Consider the following 23,654-nt stretch of genomic DNA (forward strand, 5'->3'; position numbering starts at 1 on the left):
CTGAAACAAGTCCGGGCAGGTTTCTTCCCCCAGGGGCAATAATTAACATTCAAAAAGGGGGCAGTTGATTCAACCTCTGTATAGCACCTTAATCTGTTAGTAGGAAAACCATTACCACTCCCCTTTTTATACTATAGATTAAGATGCAAACCAATCTTCTTTGACAACTCTTTGTGTCTTGGTACAGGAAGAGGTTTGGTTAAAATATCAGTAATCATGTCTTGATTCACAATATTTTAACATTATTTCTCCTTTGCTTATCATATCTTTGATATATTGATATCTAATATCGATATGTTTTGTTCTATTTCTGCAGGCTTCAGATTTTGCCATAGCAATGCAAGCTTGATTATCCTCATAAACAGTTATAGGCTGGTTCACTTCCATGCCTATGTCTTTTAACAAATGTTTAAACCATGTAACCTCATTACAGGTTTGTGTTAGAGAATAAAACTCTGCTTCTGCAGTGCAAAGAGCAACAAGTGTTTGTTTTCTAGAATGCCAGCCTAAGCTAGATCCAGCAAATTGAATTAAAATCCCAGAAGTGGATTTTCTGTCACTGACATCTGCTCCCCAGTCAGAATTGGCAAAAGCCTGCAATTTCTCGGTTCCAGAGGCATTTAGCTTCAGGCAATAATTCTTTGTTCCTTGCAAATACCTCATTAACCTCTTCAATGCTGCTTTTCCAGTAGATGTAGGCTTCTCTACCTGTCTACTTAAAATGGCCACAGAATTTGAGATATCTGGGCGAGAATGATTTGCAATGTACAGTAAACTTCCAATTGCAGATCTATATTTCTCTGCCTCAGTTAATTGAGTTTCTCCTATATCTTTCTGAAAATCTGTTATCATCGGAGTAGAGACTGGTTTACAGTCTTGTATATTAAAATCCTCTAGGAGCTTTTGAATTTTACTACGTTGGTTTAACAGAAAGCTACCATCCTTCTCCCTGTGTACTTCCAGACCTAGGTAATTTGTCACAACTCCAAGGCTTTTTAATATGAAATGGCTTTTCATGCAGGCTTCAAAATCAAGCCTTTGTTTTTCTGTTGATGTGAACAGCAGCAAATCATCAACATAAATGCACAGATACATACAGCCTTGTTTGTCTTTCTTCATATATACACATGGATCTGCTTTTCCTTTTTCAAAACCAAAACTCTGCAGTTTTTCATCTACTTTTTGGTTCCAGGATCTAGCAGCTTGTTTTAACCCATAGATTGACTTCTGCAGTTCACAGACTAGATTCTCCCCTTTTTCATAGCCAGGGAGTTGCTGCATGTATAATCTGTGGTCTAAATCACCATAGAGAAATGCAGTCTGAATGTCATAGTGGTTAACTGACATTCCTTTGACTGCAGCAACTTTTAACAGTAATCTAATTGATTCACCTTTAGTAACTGGTGCAAAAGTCTTGTCAAAGTCTAAATCTTTCCTTTGAGTGAACCCTTTTGCAACTAACCTTGCTTTATATTTTTGGATTTTGCCATCAGCATCCCTTTTCAGTTTGAAAACCCACCTACAACCCAGACAGCGTTCATTGGGAGGTAGATTTACCAGTTTCCATGTTTTATTTTCTTTCAAGGATGCTAATTCCTGTTGCATGGCAGAATGCCAATTTTGTGCAATCTCAGGTGGTAAAGCATTCACTTGTTCTAAAGACTCAGGTTCCGTGAATATGTGAAAAGCCTTTACTGTTTCAGCCTGAAAACGTGATGGAGGAACGCCTTTATTACTTCTCTGAGATCTGCGAGGTAATACAGGGCTTAAATTTTGACTCCTATCACTTTCCTGAGAAGCATCTGTCTCATCAGACAGATCTTCAGTTTGCTTTTCTGGCTGAATGTCCTCATCAGGCAAAAGATCACCATCAGCAAGTCCTTGCTGTTCTCTTGTGGTGGTCAGATCAACTGGAGAGCTAGAATTTAATCTCCCCCAGTTTTGTTCAGCAAAAGAAGCGCTTTTGCTAATTATTAATTTCTCTCCCATTATGAACCTGTAGCTCCTTTGGCTTTGTTCATAGCCAACAAAGATGGCTTTCTTTGTTGTGGGGCCTCCTTTCCTTCTCTGCTGTTTTGGAATGTGAACCCATGCAGTGCTACCAAACACTCTAAGATGGTTTACCTTTGGTTTCACACCATAAAACAAATGGAATGGAGTGTCCTGAATCACAGAGTTATACAATCTGTTTTGTACATAACAAACAGTTGATAAGGCCTCTGCCCAATAATTAAAACATAATTGTGAATCTTTTAGCATGCATTTCGTTGCATTTTGCAAGGTTCTGCCCTTTCTTTCAGCAACACCATTTTGCTGAGGGGTGTACGGGTTAGAAAGAATTTGTTCTATCCCCTTTTCCACTAGGAACCTTCTGAATTTGTGAGAAAGGTATTCTCCTCCTCTATCACATTGGAGTGCAGATACAGGCCTAGGGAATTTTCCATTTGCCCATGTCACAAAACTTTTAAATTTCTCAAATGCCTCATCTTTATGTTTTAAGATGTAGATAAATGTGTATCTTGAGAAATCATCAGTGATGGTCATTGCATACCTTGCATGTCCAAGACTTGGAGCAAAAGGACCAATAATGTCAGAGTGTACAATTTCCAAAGGTCTAGTTGTAACTCTGTCACTGTGCTTACAGGAGCTTTTAGTGTTTTGCATTCTTTGCAAACTACACAATCTAAGTATTTGTCACAGGGTTTTATCTTTAGGTCAGCACACAGCTGTGGCATTTGTGCTATATACTTGAAATTAGCATGACCAAATCTCCTGTGCGTCAGGTGTACACATTGGTCATGATATGGAGTGTTGCCAACTGCAGCCTTGCAGCTTGGCTTCCTTGCATTTTGCACAATATACAAGGAGTCTTTTAACATACCAGTAGCACACAATTTCCCATTTTTTTCGTATCTCACAACCATTTTTCTTAAATGTTATGATATACCCTGTTGCAGCCAATTGTGCCACAGATAAAAGGTTTGATTGTAAATTTGGCACATACAACACACCTTTTACAGTTTCTCCTAAGCAGGATAAATACAAGTCACCTTGTCCCATAATTTTGGTCACAGACCCATCAGCCAAAGATACACTTTGTCTTTCCGTTTTAGACAGTGACACAAAAGAGCTTTTACAATTACATAAATGACAATTGGCCCCAGAATCTAACACCCATACATCAGAATTACCCTTCTCAGCAACCTGTGCAATTTGGGTTGTCTGAAGAGCCTTCTTCTGTGTTGCCCTTGTGTTCTTCTTCTCTGTCTTTCTACTCTTGGGTCTCATGGCACAGTCTCTTTGCAAATGTCCAGCTGAACCACAAGTGAAGCATCGCTGGCTGGCTAGCGCTGTGGCCTCAGGTTCCTTTCCCTTCTTTTCCCTCGTTTTCTGGTATTGCAGCTTTCCAGAAGAGATGGGGGGGGGATCTTTCCTCTCTCTTCTCCCATTCAGCGCTGTGTAACATACGATGGGGTGAGGTCTGCTTCAGGCATAGCCTCCAGGGTACAAATCAGTGTGTCCCACGTTTCATTCAGTGAGGACAGGAGGATATATGATTTTGTGAGAGGTGTAAATTCCATTCCTCTCTTCTGCAACTCAACAAACAGCTGCTGAATATAATGCAGGTGCTCAGGAAGGCTATCTCCTTCTGCAAGGTAGGCTCTGTACAGCTTTTTTGTCAGGGTAACTTTACTCCCTGCTGTTGCCTTTACATATAAGTCTCTCAAAGCATCCCAAAGTTGCTTTGCAGACTGCATGCCTCGCACGTGGACTAGCTGATTGTCCTCAACTCCCAGGATAATGGTGGCTCTAGCCCGCTCATCCTGTCTCAGCCATTCAGCACTGGGATTTGGGGGGTTTTGCTCACCAATTGGCAGCCAAAGATTCTCTCTGCGAAGATACATCTCCATCTTCAGGGCCCAATTCAAATAGTTGGTCTCTGATAGGCGCTCCAGAGGCATCGCTGAGGGCTGGGAGGTAGCCATGGCTTCTTCCTTCTTTTGCAAGTCACCTCAGCTGGCTTCTTTGTCCTGTAGACCGGCAGTTGCTGGAAAAACTCCAGGCGGCTCCAAAGAAAATCTTCACAGGTCTTTGCTACTTGCCTTTAAATTGTGCATGAGGTGTGGAGCTGATCTCTCTTTTCTCTCTGGGTTTTACTGGGCTTACTGGGCTGCTCACTGGGCCCATAACCTGTTGGCAGATTGCTGGGAAAGCCTTTAGCCCAGGAGAGATCAGAAAAGTCACACACACCAGGCATTTCTATAAAAATAATTGTATTTACAGAAAGCAAAACATATTTAAAGGACTTAGCTCTCATTGAGAGCAAGCCTGGCTGACTACATGCTGGCAGACAAGAGAAAGAGAAACTGAAACAAGTCCGGGCAGGTTTCTTCCCCCAGGGGCAATAATTAACATTCAAAAAGGGGGCAGTTGAATTCAACCTCTGTACCCGGCCAAAATGATTAGAGACAATAGCACCTTAATCTGTTAGTAGGAAAACCATGAACATAATTAGCCTTGAAAAGAGAAAGCGGGGGGGGGGGGGGCGATATGATAGCACTCTTCAGATGCCGGAAAGAATGTCACACCGGAAAGGGGCAGGACCTGTTCTTCTTATTCCAGGTTGCTGGATATAGGATAATGAATTTAAGCCACAGGAAAGCAGATTCTAGTTGAACGTTCGGAAAAATTCTTTCTAATAACAAGAGTAGCTGAAAATGAAACCAATTATCCAGAGAGTGGGAGGCTCTCCTTCAGTGACTGTGGTCAGGCAGAGGCTAGAGAGCAATCTGCTGGAGATACTTTTAATTAGGATTCTTGCACTGAACAGGTGTTGAGTTGGTGGCCCAAATGATCCCTTCCAATTCTCTGATTGGAGATCACAAAGGAACTTGAACACCCTTCAGTACTGTGGATTGTAATGGTGGAGGGAGAACATCTGTATTCCAAACACTAAAATGTTTTGAGTGTACCCTGTTCTAGATCACCTCTGAAGCGAGGGAGAGACTTAAAGGAGGTCCTCCAGAGATGATCCATAATGGACAGCTGTGAAAGGCTTTATCTATTTATGCTATTTGGGTGTGACGGGGGTGCATTTTGGCCCCCGCTTCATTCAACTTTTATGTCACTCTATGGTTGAACTCCTGGACACCCCAGATTTCATGCACCTAAGATTGTGAGTTGCAAAATCCCCATATTATTTTATGTAGACGATGCTGCCGTTATCTCTTGTACAGCTGTTGGGCTTAAAACAGGCTGGACATAAATTACCAGAAATCGTATCTCATGGCTTTTGCCAAGAAACCAAAACAACAAATCTGGATAATTGAGCAGAACAGGATTGAACAGGTACACTCCTTTAAATATCTAGGAGTAGTCTTTTCCATGACAGGGGATCCTGGAAACCTCATCATGAATATATCAAGCAAATGGCATTCAGATCTCCACAGACTATCAAAAGGTTTTTTTACTTCAAAGGAGGCAAACTGCTACCTCCAGTGTTAAAGCTTTTTGAAGCTAAAACACTAGCCCAAATACTTTATGTAGCTCAAGCTGGCCTATATATGAAATAAGACACTGTAGAGGTGATACCATACAAGTTTTTAAGGTCTTCATTTGCTGTACCCCAGGCAACCCCAATGCACTAGTCAGGCTTGAGTCTGGGGTGCCCAGGATATGAAGGTCATCAGCAGGATACTAGTTTAAACTTTTTTCCTACAGGGTTGCTACCACTAGTCTTAAGGTAAAGGTAAAGGTTTCCCTTGACATTAAGTCCAGTCGTGTTCGACTCTAGGGGGCGGTGCTCATCTCCGTTTCAAAGCCGAAGAGCCGGCGTTTGTCCGTAGACACTTCCGTGGTCATGTGGCCGGCATGACTAAACAGAATGCTGTTACCTGCCTGCCGAAGCGGTACCTATTAATCTACTCACATTTGCATGTTTTCGAACTGCTAGGTTGGCAGGAGCTGGGACTAGCAATGGGAGCTCACCCAGTCACGCAGATTCAAACTGCTGACCTTCCGATCGGCAAGCTCAGCAGCTCAGCGGTTTAACCCGCAGCGCCACCGGATCCCTCCTACCACTAGTCTTACCTGACAATTATCTTTTACTATGGACAAAAGTAGAAGAACAAAAATTAAGAACATCTGGAATGTCTGAAAATTCCTTATTAAGGAATAAGGCCAAGAAGCTGGTGTTGCAAAGATGGACGACATTGAATACCAGGCTGAAGTCAGTTCACTCTCTCAGAGCCCCAGAAGTGTGCTAGACACAAGCTCTGGGGATCCATATTTGTACCCACTTACTTCCTCTAGCTTGAGGAAGGATATTTTCAGAGCACAGCATCCTTCCATCCAAGCTATTATTGGGCAGGTATGCCAATGTTCCCATATATCAGCGCACATTTTATACCCACTGTTTGCTTTCAGACTCAAACCACAAAACCACCTACAGAGTAGCCGAAGTTATTGTTGCAGCAGCTAAAACAAGGCAACAATTAACATCAAACATAGCTTCATAATTGTTTCTCATTCGTTTTCATTCAACTGTTTGATTTGATGTAGTTGTTTCTATTGCCAATCTTTGATTGTAAATAACAAATTTGATTGATTTTTGCTATTCATATGCCACCCATTCCCAAAGTCTTTTGGTTGCTAGGGGCCAAGGTTTATATTTTGAAGCATGCCTAACAAGGCAAGGATCCTTCTTTTGGGGGGCTGAAAAGTAAAAAAAGACTGAAAAGAAGGAAGGACAATTTGGGGCCAAACCAATGGCAGCAATCCTTTTCAAATACTTATTTTACTACTTAGCACCTCACTAGTGTTTATTAATGTTTATCAAGTTAAAAATAGTCAAGACCTGCTCTGTCAATTGTGCAAATTAGGGACTGAGATAAGAATAATTTGCTTAACGTTTGCGTTAGAGCTGCAGCCTCGGTCAGGGATTTCCTGGTTCACAGTTTATTTAGCCTTTATGCTGCATCATCCTTTGAGGATACTGTGTTAACTACCAATAAGGAAATGAAATAGTACGTTATTTTATAGAGATACTGTACAACCTTTCTGTCACAGTAAGGGCAACTGTCAGTATAGCTCTCTGCCATCTTTACCCTAGATCCTTTTTTTCTTGGGCTCAAAATCAATACCTATTATATATTATACACACACACACAGACACACACAGTGACCGGGCTGGTAGGGTTTTGTTAGCTGGACAGGGGGTTGCAATGGTTTTAGTGTGTGGTGGAGGTTAGAGTCGGTTCTGGATGACTGGAAGTTGTTTGGTCTTTTTTGGAAGGCCCCCTGATTATCTCACTGGGACTCTGATGGCTGTGGCTTTGGTACTGGTGGTTTGGAGTTCCTGGCAAAGTTGGGCTGCTGGGACCCTCGATTGGCTTCCCAGCTGCTTTCAACTGTCAGGACTGCCCTTGGTGCTGGTGCCAATGGTCAGGCTTTTGAGGAAAGATGGCTAAGGTGGAGCTGGGGTGGACTGGGCTGGTGGTCAAGCAGTGCTGCAAGTAGAACTGCCCTTCAGTTGAGGACTCCTGCAGCTGCCGATCAGCTGTTTGGCAGAGTGTTCCCGGTGGTGGTGCTGTGACAGCAACTCCATCAGTCTGCCTTGGGAGGTGAGTACACAATGGAGATTGGAGCAGCAGCAACCATGGTGGGGCTGGTTGTGTGATGTCAACCTTTTAGGTGGACCAGACTTGGAAACCAAAGTTATGAATACTAAAACTACTGTTATTCTGTTAGAGTAACAGAACCTTGCAAGTCTGAAAGCACTTCCCCCTCTCTGCTTTTATCTGTGAGAGAACTAGGGAGGGTCAAGTCTGGGATGCTTTTTCAAATTACATTTCTGCTTTGGACTCAGATTTCTCTTATCTGTTGTCTTGGTTGTGGCTCTTCCTCTTCTTCCTCAAGGTTATTCTCACAGCCCATTACATGCAGAAGAAGCAACAGTGGTGTGTGTGGAGTTGCTGGCTGGCCACTGGGGAAATTATCCTCTTGGCTGCTTGGTGGTACACCTGTCATGGTGGCCTCAAAGAAGATTCTCCTCTGTGCATCTGTCCTGTTGCCCAACTTTAGGCAATCCTCTCCCACGTTGTTTGGTGGCTGAACAAGCCGGCTGGTCTCATCTAGTCTTTGGATGCCTGGAAGGCTGAGCATGAGGAATGAGGATGGCATCAGTTTGTGTTTGGAGACTATGAAGGTGTGGGTGAGAAAAAACAAGTTGGAGCTTAACCCTGCTGAGACTGAGTGGCTATGTGTTCTAGGTCTCCTTGATCTGGGAATTGGAGTGTTTCCACAATTGGTTCCGGATGGGGTGGAACTGGCCTGTCCTGACTTAGTGAGCAATCTGAGGGTCTTCCTGAATTCAGAGCTCTTGCTTGAAAAGTAGGTGGCAGTTGTGGCCAGGTGGGTCTTTGCACCACTGCGTCTTGTGCTCCAGTTGCGCCCATTCCTGGACCAGGAGGCCTTGCGTGTGGTCACCCACACCTTAGTGACTTCCTGATGGGACTGTTGCAACATACTCTACATGGGACTGCCCTTGAGGACCATCCAGGAGCTTCAGTTGGTCCACAGTGCAGCAGTGTGGATAGTTATGGGTTTATCTCCCCGCTGATATACGACGGGCCCCAACTCTGCTTATCTTTAGAAAAGCCGGTAAGACCTGGCTTTTTCCTCAGGCATCGATAAAAGGTAATTAACCTGTTTGATTGCCTTTTTGTATTTCAGGTTGCTTTTGTAATGCTGTGTAATAATTTTTTCTGTTTATTGTTTTTGTTGTATGTGTATACCACCTAGAGTCACATTATTTGAGTTGGGCAGCCCTATAAATTGGTTAAATAAATAAATACCCTTGAAGCAGTTCCCATTCACTTGAAAAGAAGGGGGTGTTGCCAACTAGTAAGAACTATCCCCCCCCCCTCCATCTTGATCTGAGCCCTTTGCAGCATCTATTGAATGTATTTGGTGGAAGGGGTTGGCTGAAAAGTTGCCAATCCCCACTGCGGAATGAAAGCCAGCCAAGCAACGAGCTAAAAATCAATTTTTTAAAAAAACTGTAAACCCAGCCAATTTAAGGACTTACTTGTCACATTAATTGAAAAACAGCTAAGCCCCAGGACCATATTCCTGCACAACTGAATGCCTTTTGATTTATTTCTGAATCATAATGCGCAGGATTGCACTGTAAATTTGGTTCATCCACACTGTTGGTTTTTAATGGAGTCTGGGAAACAATAATGGGTGGAGTTTCAAAATGCATTAAGCAGGACCACTGCCAGCTCTGCAAAGGCTGATATACAGTAACAAGGGTTCAGGGGCAGCTACACAATGCAAACATTTTCTTGGGGATAATATACAATTTCTGAGAATCTTGCCATTTGTTTTGCCCATGTTGGGTGAAGCAGAGGAGATGTTTAATCCATCTGGAAGGAGAGCCAGTTTTAAAAGCCTGGACGATGCCTGTGGGATTCCCCAAACCCAAAGCAATCTAAACAAAACTTCTGGCATTTCACTGCTTGGTGCAGTTCCTTTTCTTTATGGATACTAACTGACTTGAAGTCTGAAAGCATGGACTATTTGTAGGAAGAGAATAATTACAGCATTACTATTCACTAACATCCGCTGGTGAAAATAAATCGAAGCCACACAGAATCTTGTGGCGTATCAAAAACAGTTACGTAATGGCATAAGCTTTCTGGACAGCAGATGCTAGGCATTTTATGGATTGTAATCCACAAAAGCTTATGCTGTAATGAAGTTGTATTTAGGATGCTATAAAATTCTTTATTATTTTTTCAGTAATTATGGCTACTGCTCTGGTAACCCCTCCCACCCAAAAAAGCTGCCAAATGCAAAAATTATTTGCTCCTCTCCTTCTCCTTCTTTCCTTGAATATTATTTTTATTTCATTCTTAATTATCTGCCAACAAGCAGGGGTTGATTCCTGGTGACTGCACAGTGCCCAAGCAACTTTATAATTTCAGCCTCCTACGATGTGGTGTGTGTCTTTGTGTGCACAGCTGTTGTTGTTTATATCCCTACTAGCTCCCCCAAAGCAGAAATTTCACAGGCTGTTCTCCCTCTGCAGAGAAATTCAGTAATGGGGAGATTTCATCTATCACATTTCTGCCTCTCATGTATCCATTGGCAAATAATGGAGCTTTGTCAAAATAAAAGGAAAAAAAAAGAGTGGGCAAGCTGGTCTAAAGGCATGGAATTCACTCAAGGGTATTCCAGAAACTAAGTTCTAGTAAGACATTGTAAGACAAGTCAGTGTGGACCATTCCCTTTCACAAAGAAGTTACTCTAGATCACTGTTTTTCAATCTTGGCAACTTTAAGATGTGTGGGCTTCAACTCCCAGGATTCCCCAGGCAGAATTCTGGGAATGGTCCACACATCTTAAAGTTGCCAAGGTTGGAAAACACTGATCTAGATGTTGAGCGCAATCTTTGCAAGCACAGGCTTGCAGTTCTCCAGGAGATTGCAGGGTGCCACTCCCAGGAAACTGTTTAATAGCCAACTTTGAATTGAAATGAAGTATCTTGCAGCTGAGTGTCGCGGATTACAAAATCTTTCTGATTGCCCCTGTGGTTAATGCTGGATGGCATCATTGTAAGTTGAACTGACCTTGCATTTGCTTCTAGCAAGGGGTGGGTAACCATGGCTGGTAGTGTCCCAGCAACTACTTGTTCCTCCTTTTTGTCCTAATCTTCTGCAGCTCCAATTATGTGGGTAGCTCCAATCATAATATAATATCGAACAACAGAATGGGATCTTGGAAGCTATCTACTCCAACTCCCATGCTGCAAGAAATGCAGAAGCTGTCTCAGCTCTGTCTGAAGCCTTCTGGTGGGGGAAGATCTCACCTCTGCTGCTTACATTCTTTTCTCCAGGGCCCAGGCAGAATGCAGATTTCTTCCATTTTCCCCATAGGATTTGTTTTTTGTATCCTTTGATCATTTCCTTCCTTTCTTCAGATTTCCAAGGAATATAGAGGACTCTTTGATAACCTCTTATTCTTTACATCAAATCCTCAGTAGAACAGGAAGTGTTTCATATCTTCACCACCAGGAACATGATCTTACGAACTTATTGACCTGCCAATGCTGGCTGGAAAGTTGGTCTAACATAACTGGGGGATGCCAGGCAGGGAAGGCTCTCTTGAAGTCAAAATGTTAGGCTGTTTACTTTCTCTCTTGGGAGCTGAGTAATCTTTAAGAGAGTTGGAAACTGTTTGAAAGATGCTTGGTGTATGTTTCTTTTGTCCTGCTGCTGTTTCTGCCACTCTTTTTAAAAGATTACCAAATTCTGCAAACCCAGTTTACTGGAAATGAAGTATACACATGCAGTAACTCCTTATTCAAACCGAGAAAACCTCTATTTCTTGCTAAGCTTATTTGCCCATGAAAACCCACAAGGGGGCAGCAGAGTTCTTCCTTTGCAAGCATTGCCTAGACCAGTGTTTCTCACCCTTGGCAAGGCTAAGATGTGTGGACTTGAACTTCCAGAATTCCCCAGGCAGCATGGGAGTTGAAGTCCACATATCTTAGTGTTGCCAAGGTTGAGAGCCACTGGTCTAGACTGCTTGATGATAGTCGTGGGATGAGCAGAGAAACAAAAGTGAATTCTCTTTGTAGATTAAGTTAATTTTTTTTAAAGTATAACTTAATATTTTAACTGTTAAGTTAAACTGTTTGCATACAAGCCACCCCTTTGGTTTTGAGTAAATTTCCACTGATCTGAGCTTAACTTCTAGTGATTTCAGATCCATATCTATATAGTTCTCATGGTAACAATATAAAAGAACCTTCCTGGGTTTTCTTTTTAATTTTCCCAGGCCTGGTATTTCCTTGAGTTCTTATCAAAAGTGGGCAGATACAATTATCTGAAAAATACTAAAATTAATAATAATGGGCAAATATAGTAGTTCAAATCACTTTGTTGTAAGCCACACTGATTTTCTTTACAGAGGTTACAAATGATTCAAATGCCTAAGAGATAAATAAGCAAATCACAAATTTTAAGAGATCTTGCTTTTGATATTCCATTATAATGTTTTGCAAATGTCTTTTCAAATAATCAAGTTGGAGTTGCGTAGTGTTGTGGCCAAACCCTGGCTCATCTAAAGTAACCAAATCACTTTGAAGATACAACATAATTTTACTAGGGATGCAAACAATACAGCGTACACTGGGTTCCCAGAAAAGCATTGACAATTTGCTGGGCAGTCCTGATCAAAAGCAGAACCACAACCTACTACATTTCAAAGATAAGACAAAGAAAAAGGCAGACACAGTATAAATTACAGCATGATATTGGAATGTTTTTGATAAACCTGTCTGTATGACCTTATTATTTAGCGCTTGCTAGCTATACTATCTCTGAGGTATGGCCAGTGAATGTAAACAATTTGGTTTACTGGGCCACAGATTCCTGACCTTCTTCGCTAGCTTGCTGTGAATATTTCATTACAACGTCACCTTAAGGCATTCACATGTAATTGTGGAGGGGGGGGGATTTCATAAGTTTTGTAGGGAATGTAGCTCACGTGTGTGGAGGGATACCTTTTACCACCACACTAGATTGTCATCTACTGTTAATCTCTGGTTTGCTCACCTTTCGTGTATTACAAAATATCAAATTGGCTTCGTTTCATTCAAATCATGGTATAAATAGCACACTGGATGAATTAGTGCAACATAGTAAGCTGAAATCAAGAAAATCCTGTGATGTTCTATGGCCAGGCACATCTCAGAGGCAATTCAGCTGCTTGAGACCAAAGGCCTTGCCTCACTTTCCCCTTTGCTGACCAAACCATCTCTCCTTGTGTCTCCCCATCCTTCCTCATCAGAGCTCTGTAACAGCACCAATGTGCCTGAGGTGGAAATCATCAGCCTCCTGGGGGAACAACTGCCATTGTATCAGCTCCGGGCAGACACAGTGTTTGGATACGACCATGGCGACTGGATTCACACACCTCTGGTCACCTCTGATGCTGCTAGTTGCCTCACACCCAAGCAGATTGCAGAGACCCTGGAGTATTTCTGTAAGTAACCTTCTGGGAGAAGTCAAACCGGTCTGTAACAATAATTCTTAGCTTTTAAGGAACACTTTTTCTGAGTCTATGTACCTGTTCTTTTGGACAGCTACAGCTACTATATGAGGTAGGCTATTATTATCAGTGTGGTGCAAAAGGAAGAGAAGCTGGGTGTCAGCTGTGAGATAGTGATTTGCCTACAGTTGTGTCCAAGAAACTCACAGAGAACTGAGATGAGGCTTCAGCAGAGCATTGCCCACTTCCTAACATCTATCCTCTTATGCTACTCAGAGAGGCATACCTCTAGGGGAGTGTTTCTCAACCCGGGCAACTTTAAGACGTGTGGACTTCAACTCCCAGGATTCCCCAGCCAGCACGCTGGCTGGGTAATTCTGGGAGTTGAAGTCCACAGGTTGTAAAGTTGCCTGGGTTGAGAAACACTGCTCTAGGGCAATTGCAAAACTCAACTGCTGGGCTTTTTGACTTTCTGGATCCCTGGCATGGCTTATCTTTCTTGTTTGTGTTTTATTCGTTCAGTTGCTTCCGACTCTTCGTGACTTCATGGACCTGTCCATGCCAGAGCTTCCTGTTGGTCGTCACCACCCCCAGCTTCCCCAGGGACGAGTCTGTCTAGAATATCATCCATCCATCTTGCCCTTGGTCGGCCCCTCTTCCTTTTGCCCTCCACTCTCCCTAGCATCAGCATCTTCTCCAGGGTGTCCTGTCTTCTCATTATGTGGCCAAAGTATTTCAGTTTTGCCTTTAATATCATTCCCTCAAGTGAGCAGTCTGGTTTAATTTCCTGGAGGATGGGCTGGTTTGATCTTCTTGCAGTCCAAGGCACTCTCAGAATTTTCCTCCAACACCACAGTTCCAAAGCATCGATCTTCCTTCTCACAGCCTTCCTTATGGTCCAGCTCTCGCATCCATATGTTACTATGGGGAACACCATTGCTTTAACTATGCGGACCTTTGTTGTCAGTGTGATGTCTCTGCTCTTAGCTATTTTATCAAGATTTGTCATTGCTCTTCTCCCAAGGATTAAGCGTCTTCTGATTTCCTGACTGCAGTCAGCATCTTTGTAATCTTTGGATTACAAAGTCTTTCACTGCCTCTACATTTTCTCCCTCTATTTGCCAGTTATCAATCAAGCTGGTTGCCATAATCTTGGTTTTTTTGAGGTTTAGCTGCAAGCCAGCTTTTGCACTTTCTTCTTTCACCTTCATCATAAGGCTCCTCAGTTCCTCTCCGCTTTCAGCCATCAAAGTGGTATCATCTGCATATCTGAGATTGTTAATGTTTCTTCCAGAGATTTTAACTCCAGCCTTGGATTCCTCAAGCCCAGCATGTCGCATGATGTGTTCTGCATACAAGTTGAATAGGTAGGGTGAGAGTATGCAGCCCTGCTGTACTCCTTTCCCAATGTTAAACCAGTCCGTTGTTCCGTGGTCTGTTCTTACTGTTGCTACTTGGTCGTTATACAAATTCTTCAGGAGGCAGACAAGATGACTTGGTATCCCCATACCGCTAAGAACTTGCCACAATTTGTTATGGTCCACACAGTCAAAGGCTTTAGAATAGTCAATAAAACAGAAATAGATGTTTTTCTGAAACTCCCTGGCTTTTTCCATTATCCAGCGGATATTGGCAATTTGGTCTCTAGTTCCTCTGCCTTTTCTAAACCCAGCTTGTACATCTGGCAATTCTCGCTCCATGAACTGCTGAAGTCTACCTTGCAGGATCTTGAGCATTACCTTACTGGCATGTGAAATGAGTGCCACTGTTCGATAGTTTGAACATTCTTTAGTGTTTCCCTTTTTTGGTATGGGGATATAAGTTGATTTTTTCCAATCTGATGGCCATTCTTGTGTTTTCCAAATTTGCTGGCATATAGCATGCATTACCTTGACAGCATCATCTTGCAAGATTTTGAACAGTTCAGCTGGGATGCCATCGTCTCCTGCTGCCTTGTTATTAGCAATGCTTGTTAAGGCCCATTCAACCTCACTCTTCAGGATGTCTGGTTCTAGCTCACTAACCAAAGCTATCCCCGATATTGTTATCCTTCCTATACAGGTCCTCTGTATATTCTTGCCACCTTTTCTTGATCTCTTCTTCTTCTGTTAGGTCCTTGCCATCTTTGTTTTTGATCATACCCATTTTTGCCTGGAATTTACCTCCAATGTTTCTAATTTTCTGGAAGAGGTCTCTTGTCCTTCCTATTCTATTGTCTTCTTCCACTTCCGCGCATTGCTTGTTTAAAAATAATTCCTTATCTCTTCTGGCTAACCTCTGGAATTTTGCATTTAATTGGGCATATCTCCCCCTATCACTGTTGCCTTTTGCTTTCCTTCTTTCTTGGGCTACTTCTAGTGTCTCAGCAGACAGCCATTTTGCCTTCTTGGTTTTCTCTTTCTTTGGGATGTATTTTGTTGCCGCCTCCTGAACAATGCTGTGAACTTCTGTCCAGAGTTCTTCCGGGACCCTGTCTACTAAGTCCAGTCCCTTAAATCTATTCTTCACCTCCACTGCATATTCCTTAGGAATATTAGTGAGCTCATATCTAGCTGATCTGTGGGTCTTCCCTAATCTCTTTAGTCTGATCCTAAATTGTGCAAGAAGAAGTTCGTGATCGGAACTACAGTCAGCTCCAGGCCTTGTTTTTACCGACGGTACAGATGTCCGCCACCTTTGGCTGCAAAGGATGTAGTCAATCTGATTTCGGTGTTGTCCATCTGGTGAAGTCCACGTATAAAGCCGTCTCTTAGGTTGTTGGAAGAGAGTGTTTGTTATGCAGAGTGAATTGTCTTGGCAAAATTCTATCAGCCTATGTCCTGCTTCGTTTTGTTCTCCCAGGCCATGCTTACCTGTAATTCCAGGTGTCATTTGACTGCCCACCTTAGCATTCCAGTCTCCTGTGATGAAAATAACATCTCTTTTAGGCGTGTTGTCCAGTAGGTGCTGCAGATCCTCATAGAACTGCTCTACCTCAGCTTCTTCAGCATCTGTGGTTGGGGCGTATATTTGGATCCCTGTGATGTTAGATGGCTTGCCCTGAATTCGAATTGAGATCATTCTATCGTTTTTTGGATTGTATCCAAGCACTTCTTTAGCCACTTTACTATTAATTATGAAGGCTACTCCATTTCTTCTGTGATCCTCTTGTCCACAGTAGTAGATCTGGTGGTCATTTGATGTGAAGTGGCCCATTCCAGTCCATTTCAGTTCACTGATGCCCAAAATGTCTATCTTTAACCTTGACATCTCACCAATAACCACATCCAATTTGCCCTGGCTCATAGATCTTACATTCCAGGTTCCAATGGTGTGTTGATCCTTAAAACATCGGATTCGCCGTTCGCCACCAGCACCGTCGGCCGCTAGCCATCCTTTCGGCCTTGAGCTAGCTGCATCATCACGTCTGGGGCTAGTTGAACTCATCCTCTGTTCCTCCCCAGTAGCATTTTGACCATCTTCCGACCTGGGAGTCTCATCTTCCGATGGTATACCAACATATCTCTGGTTGTACTGATCCATTTAGTTTTCACGGCAAGAATACTGGGGTGGGTTGCCATTACCTTCCCCAGGGATTGCATTTAATCTGACCTCTCTGTCATGACCTTCCCGTCTTGGGTGGCCCTTCATGGTTTAGCTCATGGCATCATTGAGGTGCTCAAGCTCCAGCACCACAGCAAGGTAACGATCCATATTTAAGCATTTTTGCAGTACTCAGAAGACTAGCTCCTTGCCAAACCTTTTTTATTTAATTAAGCTATTTTTAAAAAAAAATAGTATTGTGATTAAGGAATGGGAAATGCTTCCCATGATTTTAATTAATGATTGGAAGTCTGTTAAAAGAACAAGAGTAAGGCCTGATTTTTCACAAGGGAAAGTGAGACTGATACCACTGCATTATATATGTTTCTGTGGAAATAACTCCGTGTCCAAGAGGATTTAGGAAGTGGTCTTGGTTCCTAAGTCATCCTTAGAACTCAGTTTTCACATTATGCTAGTCTAGAAACCATGGTTACAAAACCCAACCAGCACAGTCAGGTTGGAAAGACTCATCAACAGTGAGCCCTGTAAAATTTCAGGCAGCCTTTACTAGCCTTACTCCAAGGCAGCCTTTCTCACCCTTTTGACCCTGGAGGAACCCTTGAAATATGTTTCAGGCCTCGGGGAACCCCTGCACATTCAGGCTCAAATATAGGCCAGAAGTTACAAAATTATTATATTCGTTCATGGGTAGGCCTGTATTACAGGCATTCACACTGTTCTTAACATAAAGATTGAAACTTACCTCTTTAATGTCAAGTTGCCCAAATCTGAAATAATTTTTTAAATAAATTGTGATCTCCCAGGGAACCCCTAGTGACCTCTTGTGGAACTGTAGGATTTCATGGAACCCTGGTTGAGAAACCCTGCTCCAAGGTGTTGTGGACCTTTATGAGGCAAAGACTGTCACGAGGACCTATTAATCTCCTTCACTTGGTTCTGAATTGCCCATTTGCTGAGCCTGCATAATAAGTTGAATCTTAAGGAAACTAAACACACTAGGTTTGTATTATACCCGAAGCCACCCCCCCCAAAAAAAATTTGTGGTATTTGTGATGTGGCTTGTAAACCATCCCAGCCACCTCTGCCCTGCTGCTTTGTGAACTTTTTACATGGTTTGTTTTGATTTCAACCTCTGAGTGCTAAGTAAACCTATGAAGATGCTTTCTAGTGAATTGAACCATTGAACTGTTTTTTAGTCCAGGCTGATCTTCTGTGGGGAATAAAGAGGCTGGGGCCTTTTCTAACTCGCATTATTTGAAATTTTCCAACTCCTTCAGAGGTGAAAATGTTATGCCATACATTGTTTTTACAGTGCTTTAAATTCTTTTGTATTTTAGTGTGTGTGTGTGTGTGTGTGTGTGTAGTGTGTACACACTAGTGTACACACACACACATCCTGTAATGACAATAACATCTGGAAACTGTTACCCCCATGCACGGCATCTGCTCTGCTGTCTTTAAGCCTAGCACCACTGGTCTCTTGTCTCTCTTCCATAAAGAACAGCAGCAAAGCTAATTTTTCTTTCATTCCATTTTTTCAAAACTCAGTTTTAAAAACCTGGGCAAAACCTTTCCATCTGCCCTCTGATATATTTTTTTAAAGTGTTGGTTTCATTTGCCAATTTAAAAGCAAGGAAAAATTTCTACATTTCTTTCCCCCTTGAGGACTGAATGCTACTGTACTTATTTATTCATTACCTCTCCTCCCTCCTCACCTGTTGGAGTCTCTGGGCTGTGAAGGAGGAATTGTAGGAAAAGGGTATCTTGGAATCCGAGGCTGTAAGTCCCCGCAATGACAATCACGAAGAAACCGAAGTAGTAGGGTGCTCTGGCTTTCAAATTGGCCTGCCAGCTCCCATTGTGGACTATTTATTTATTTAAGTCTGTTAGCTGCCCAATGGACTACCTGCAGTGAAGGTGCAAGTCAGTCAAGTTATTCTCACACCATATCAGGCAACAGGCTTTTCCTCACAGTACGTGGGCTCTTGTGCCCAAAATGTATTGACGGTTCATAAAACCTCCCATCTCCTGCCTGACACAGCACTCTGTACTGACATTAACAACATTAATTTTGGAAGCATCACTTTATTTCGTGCAATAAATCCAAGATGCCCCACTTGGGTTTTTCCCCCCTTACCTACATTTCCTGCCCTGGGTCACTTTTGGGAATTCTGGCAGGTGAGCCTGACTTCTGGAATAACTGAGTTTGGGGACAAGGACATTTTCTGCAACAGTGAATTTTTAGCACTGAAGGAGACTTTGGCCTGTCTCCCTCCATTACCTCTTTGCATCTGTGGGAGCTCCTTTGGCACCCACTTGGCAGGCTGTCTAATTTCTATGTTTTCAGAATTATATTAACTGGAATTACTTCTAAATGGCAAGGAATGTACTGTTTCTGTTCTTCCCCCACCACCATCCAGTGTGCCCCTTGTTTATCACTCTCTTTTGTGTTCACTGTTATACAGTACTGTATATCTAAATCATTGTTTCTCAACCTTGGCAACTTTAAGAAGTGTGGACTTCAACTCCCACGATTCCCTAGCCAGCATGCTGGCTGGGGAATTGTGGGAGTTGAAGTCCACACTTCTTAAAGTTGCCAAGGTTGAGAAACACTGACCTAAATACTGTGTGGTGTGGTGATGAAGGTGTGGGACTGACACTGGGGACACCTAGGTTCAGGGCCACACTCAGCTATGGAAGTTCACTGGGTGACTTTGGGCTGCTTGTTCTCTCTCAGCCCAACCTATATCACAAGGTTGTTGTTGCTGTGGGAAAAAAATCTGAGGAGGGAGTGCTACGTACGCTGCCTTGAGCTCCTAAATGAAAGGTGAGATCTAATTCTAACAAATGAATAAAAATGTCTTGACTTAAGATGTTGAAATTTCTCTTCCTTCCTCACCAATCAGATGCCTTCCTTGCCAGCTCTGCTGGCCCTCAACCAATATCCTTATTTCTCTTCTCTCCTCCTATGCTCAAAGGTCTTTGCGAGTTAATCTCATTTTAACAGATCAACTCAGGAGATTTCTAGACCTCTGTAGAATATACTTGTATCTGAACACCACTGTCTTCTTACTGCCCTATTTATGCCCCTTTCTGTGTTTCCTCACTGGAAGACCTGAAGGACCAGGTTAGGGACAGATCGCCATGGAGAAAATCTATGTGGTCGCTAAGAGTCAAAAATGACTTCTTGGTATGTAATCAGTCGATCTGTGTTCCCTGCTTCTATAAGTGACTCTTGTAATGAAGGAGGCAGCTTCATCCTTAAGGACAGTTTGACAAACAACCCTGTCCTTCTCAAGTGTCTTCAAAAGTAACTTTTGAACTAGAAAGAGGGAGCCATATCCATAGTCATACTGTTGGTTTGGGAAGGATGGCCTGATTCCCAATGAAATTAAAAAAAAATTATCTGGTCTATGTCACTTTAGATAGCAAGTAGACGTGCATATGATTAAAGATTGATTGTGTGCCATCAAGTTATTGTCGACTCCTGGTGACCACAGTGATAGATTTTCTCCATGACAATCTGTCCCTAACCTGGTCCTTCAGGTCTTCCAATGGTGCACCCATTGCCACTATAACTGAGTCCATCCACCTTGCTGCTGGTCATCCTCTTCTTCTCTGTCCTTCCACCTCTTCCAGCATTAGATCCTTCTCCAGAGAGCTTGGTCTTCGCATAAGATGTCCACAGTAGGATAATTTGAGCCTCATGATTGAAGGTTACTGCATTGAAATAAAAATTAATAAAGTCCTTACTTATAATAACGTAGTATGTCAGAATTCTTCTTCCTGACCTCAAGATTTCTATGTGCAGGGGCCTCTTTTTATATAATGTTTATATGAGGACTTCTGGGGGGAAGATGGTAGAGTCTGATGTCTATTCTGTCACAGCAGTTCTGCTTACCTGCTGTTTGAAGTTACTTCACTAGATGTAGCTGCAACCCTAGGAATGCTTGTGTTTGTATCACTCCCTAGATTGTGAAGACAGTCTTTCCCAACCTTTGGTCCTTCAGATATGTTAGGACCTCAGCTCTAGCCAGGGTTCAGCCCAGTTGAAAGAACAGCCTTTCAGTCCTGTATTTGGGTCAGCATGAGTAATTGTGATCAGAGCTGCTACAGTCAAAATTGGCCACAGCTTCCAACCTTGTGATTGAAAGTTTCTAAAAAAAAGGCCTAATACTGGGCCAACTCTACTTTTATTGCCACCTATTGATCACTCTCTCCTTTGAGCTGCATCCAGCTGCCATCCTCTAGTCTATCCTCTTCATTCCCGTTTTGTGCTTTTTGCAATTCCTTGGTGTGGAAGGGCAAGAGCCTTGCCCAGAGGGCAGATGTCCTAGATACCCCTACACAGAGAGACCCCCATCTGAAATACACTTCAGGGTTTATTCAATGAATCAATTGTCTTTATTCAAGGCACTTAAACAAATAAGTTAAAAACACCATTCCAGGAGTTCTTTTAGTTCTTTGAATTTTCCCACACACTCCTATTTTCTAGGCCAGAGTTTCTCAACCTTAGCAACTTTAAGATGTGAGGACTTCAACTCCCAGAATTCCCCAGCCAGCAAGTCTATGTAAACAACCCAGCAAGCTGGCTAGGGAATTCTGGGAATTGAAGTCCAAACATCTTAAAGTTGATAAGGTTGAGAAACACTGTATTAGGCCATTGACAACTATGGATAAAAAAATTCATAGGATACAATAGAGGAAACATTGGAGGACGGGCCAAAATTGTCATTTTGCTCTCAGGCCTCCATTTTATAAATATGTCCTGGGGAGGACTAGAATGTGGAAGGATGGTGTTCAACAGTGTAAATATGTGTTTGGTCATGACCCCTTTCCTAAACTATCTTTCTTGAGATCCTCTGGCAGGATAAACAGATTATGCTGAGGGAGACCCAAACAAAACAGCTAATTTTGGAAGGCCAATGTGGTGCTATTGTAGAGGGTAGAGGGAATGGCCTTGAAGGACAGGAGGAAGAGCTGCTACCAAGACAACCGTCAGATAAGCAGGGCTTAAATCTGTGTCAGGAAACTAATTTGAGAAAACATCTTAGGCAAGCCTCCCCCTTGTTCACAGCAGTATTGAAAGATTCTGTTACTACAGCTGTTTATGACAGAAGTAATCCTGACCTACATGGCATTGGTTTCTTAGTCCAATCTACCTTGTAGGGCTGACAGCTGTAGAAGACTTTCCTTATTTACTCAAAGCCAGCTTGACAATACATGTCAGGATTACAATCAATCTAATATACTTCTGAGTCTCCTGCTGAGGGTCTCTGACCCAAAGGCAGCCCAGCTGTGTAGCAAGAAGCCAAAGCTGGGGGTAGTGGGCTTCGGATGCTATTCAAGGCAGGGGAATGAGAAACAAAAATCTGGCTACTTATTTGTTTGTTTTTTATTAAAGTTAGCAGACCAACAATTTACAATAAATCATAAAACCCAAATTAAAATCAGACACCTGTTTAAAAAAGATGCGATTTTTAGGAGCTCTGTCCTTGAAGTTCCCTGTGCAAATTCCTGAAATGAGTAAAAGCATCAATAACCATGACAGTTGAAGTTCATGGTGGATTGAATTTTGCAGATTAGACCACCACCCCATTAGGGTTTTCTGCTTCTGCCACTAACACATCTTACATTACCCTTTGTCCAGCATGTATAACAGATCTTACCAGCCTCTCCCAGTTATTCACAGCCCTCTCAAAACCTAGGGTGCCCCATAAATGGCAAACACTGGTTGTGCTGACTGCCTTGCCTTTTGTTAGCAAAACCTCTCTTTTCACCAAAACGTCCTCCCATTATTAAAACCCAAATGTAATTCATGTGCAGCTGCCTTTAAACGTTTTTCATATTGCCTGATATGTCATGACTGCTAGAAGTTTTGGTTCTGCAGAAACATTTTATTAAGTGGCTACGTTTGCTTGGTTCTGCTTAAAAAAAAAATCTACCCCTTGGGAAACTTTTACACGTTTCATTCATCCGTAAAGGCAAGATAATTAACGTTTGGCTTTTAATTGCACACTTCCCAAATTTTCCCCACGCTGCTCTGCGAACTGATCCATGCTAGTGAGTTAAAAAAAAGAAAGAAAATAAATGCTAATTATTCGGGCCTAATTCCGAAAAAGAGTGCGTTTATGAAATGGCTGAAGTCGCACCAACCCACCCTCCCATTCAAAAATACTGCAGAATGCCGGAGCTGGGATGGACCACTGTGCTGCATAACAATAGGGGGAAACTAGCTTTACCCCCTCACCCACAATACGTTTGCTGTTTCCATTTCAGCTCTACTAGCCAATTCTAGCCGGTTCTCCTGTCAAAAGCTTTTACTTTCAGCTCTTCCCTCTTTTTCTTACCCCAGTATTGCGGGGTCAAGCTATTCAGCTATTTTTTCCCCTATCTCTCCGTTCCCCCGTTTTGCCCGGGAAAGTGGATTCTTCCCAAACAGGTGGACCGCAGATTCTATAAATGTATGTAGGGCGCTGGCGGCGTGGTAAGTGGAGGCTGTAATGCAAATTAGCGGGCTGGATCAAAGTGAAGGTTTCTGAGCCGAGCGAGACACGCACCTCTCTGGCGCAGCTGAGAGGCGTCTGCTTGGCTTTGCCTGTTCCTCCTCGTGCAAGGTGAACGAGCGAAGGGATCGGATCGCTGGACTCGCGCGGTTAATGTTGCCCACCGAAGCAGAGACGTTTCTGGGCTCGCCCGGGATGGAGTTCTGGATCAGCCCCGCCACTTACGATGCAGTCAACGGGAACACTGACCTGGGCGGTAGCGAGGATCTCATATCCCAGGAACTGGAGGAGGGTAAGGAGGAGGAAGGGGGCAGGAGAGAGGGGTGCTGTTGGCCTGGACCTTCAGCCTTCTCTTGCCGGTTCCCTCTGGAGGAAAAAGCTGCTGTGCTATCCTGCTCCCTTTTATCTTTCTCAGCTGTATCTCTTGACAGAAGTGCAGTACTTGGAAGGTGGGTCTAGACTGGTGTTTCTCAGCCTTGGAAGCTTTAAGGTGTGTGGACTTCAATTCCCAGAATTCCCCAGCCAGCATGCTGACTGAGGAATTCT

At 42.9% G+C, this 23,654-nt stretch overlaps 1 protein-coding gene across 2 annotated transcripts in view; it reads left to right on the forward strand.

Moving 5' to 3' along the window:
• Positions 1-23,138: 23,138 nt before the first annotated feature.
• The window catches only part of HAP1 (huntingtin associated protein 1), a 30,279-nt gene continuing 29,763 nt past the window's right edge, over positions 23,139-23,654 (forward strand). The window contains exon 1 of one of the 2 annotated variants that reach the window (XM_063300714.1): positions 23,139-23,400. In XM_063300714.1, coding sequence (XP_063156784.1) covers positions 23,262-23,400 — 139 coding nt within the window. In that variant the 5' untranslated portion in view covers positions 23,139-23,261. The remainder of the gene's footprint in view (positions 23,401-23,654) is intronic. The other variant, XM_063300713.1, reaches the window with a different exon arrangement.

The sequence above is a fragment of the Candoia aspera genome, chromosome 4, assembly GCF_035149785.1.
Source record: "Candoia aspera isolate rCanAsp1 chromosome 4, rCanAsp1.hap2, whole genome shotgun sequence".
NCBI classification, from domain to species: Eukaryota; Metazoa; Chordata; class Lepidosauria; order Squamata; family Boidae; genus Candoia; species Candoia aspera.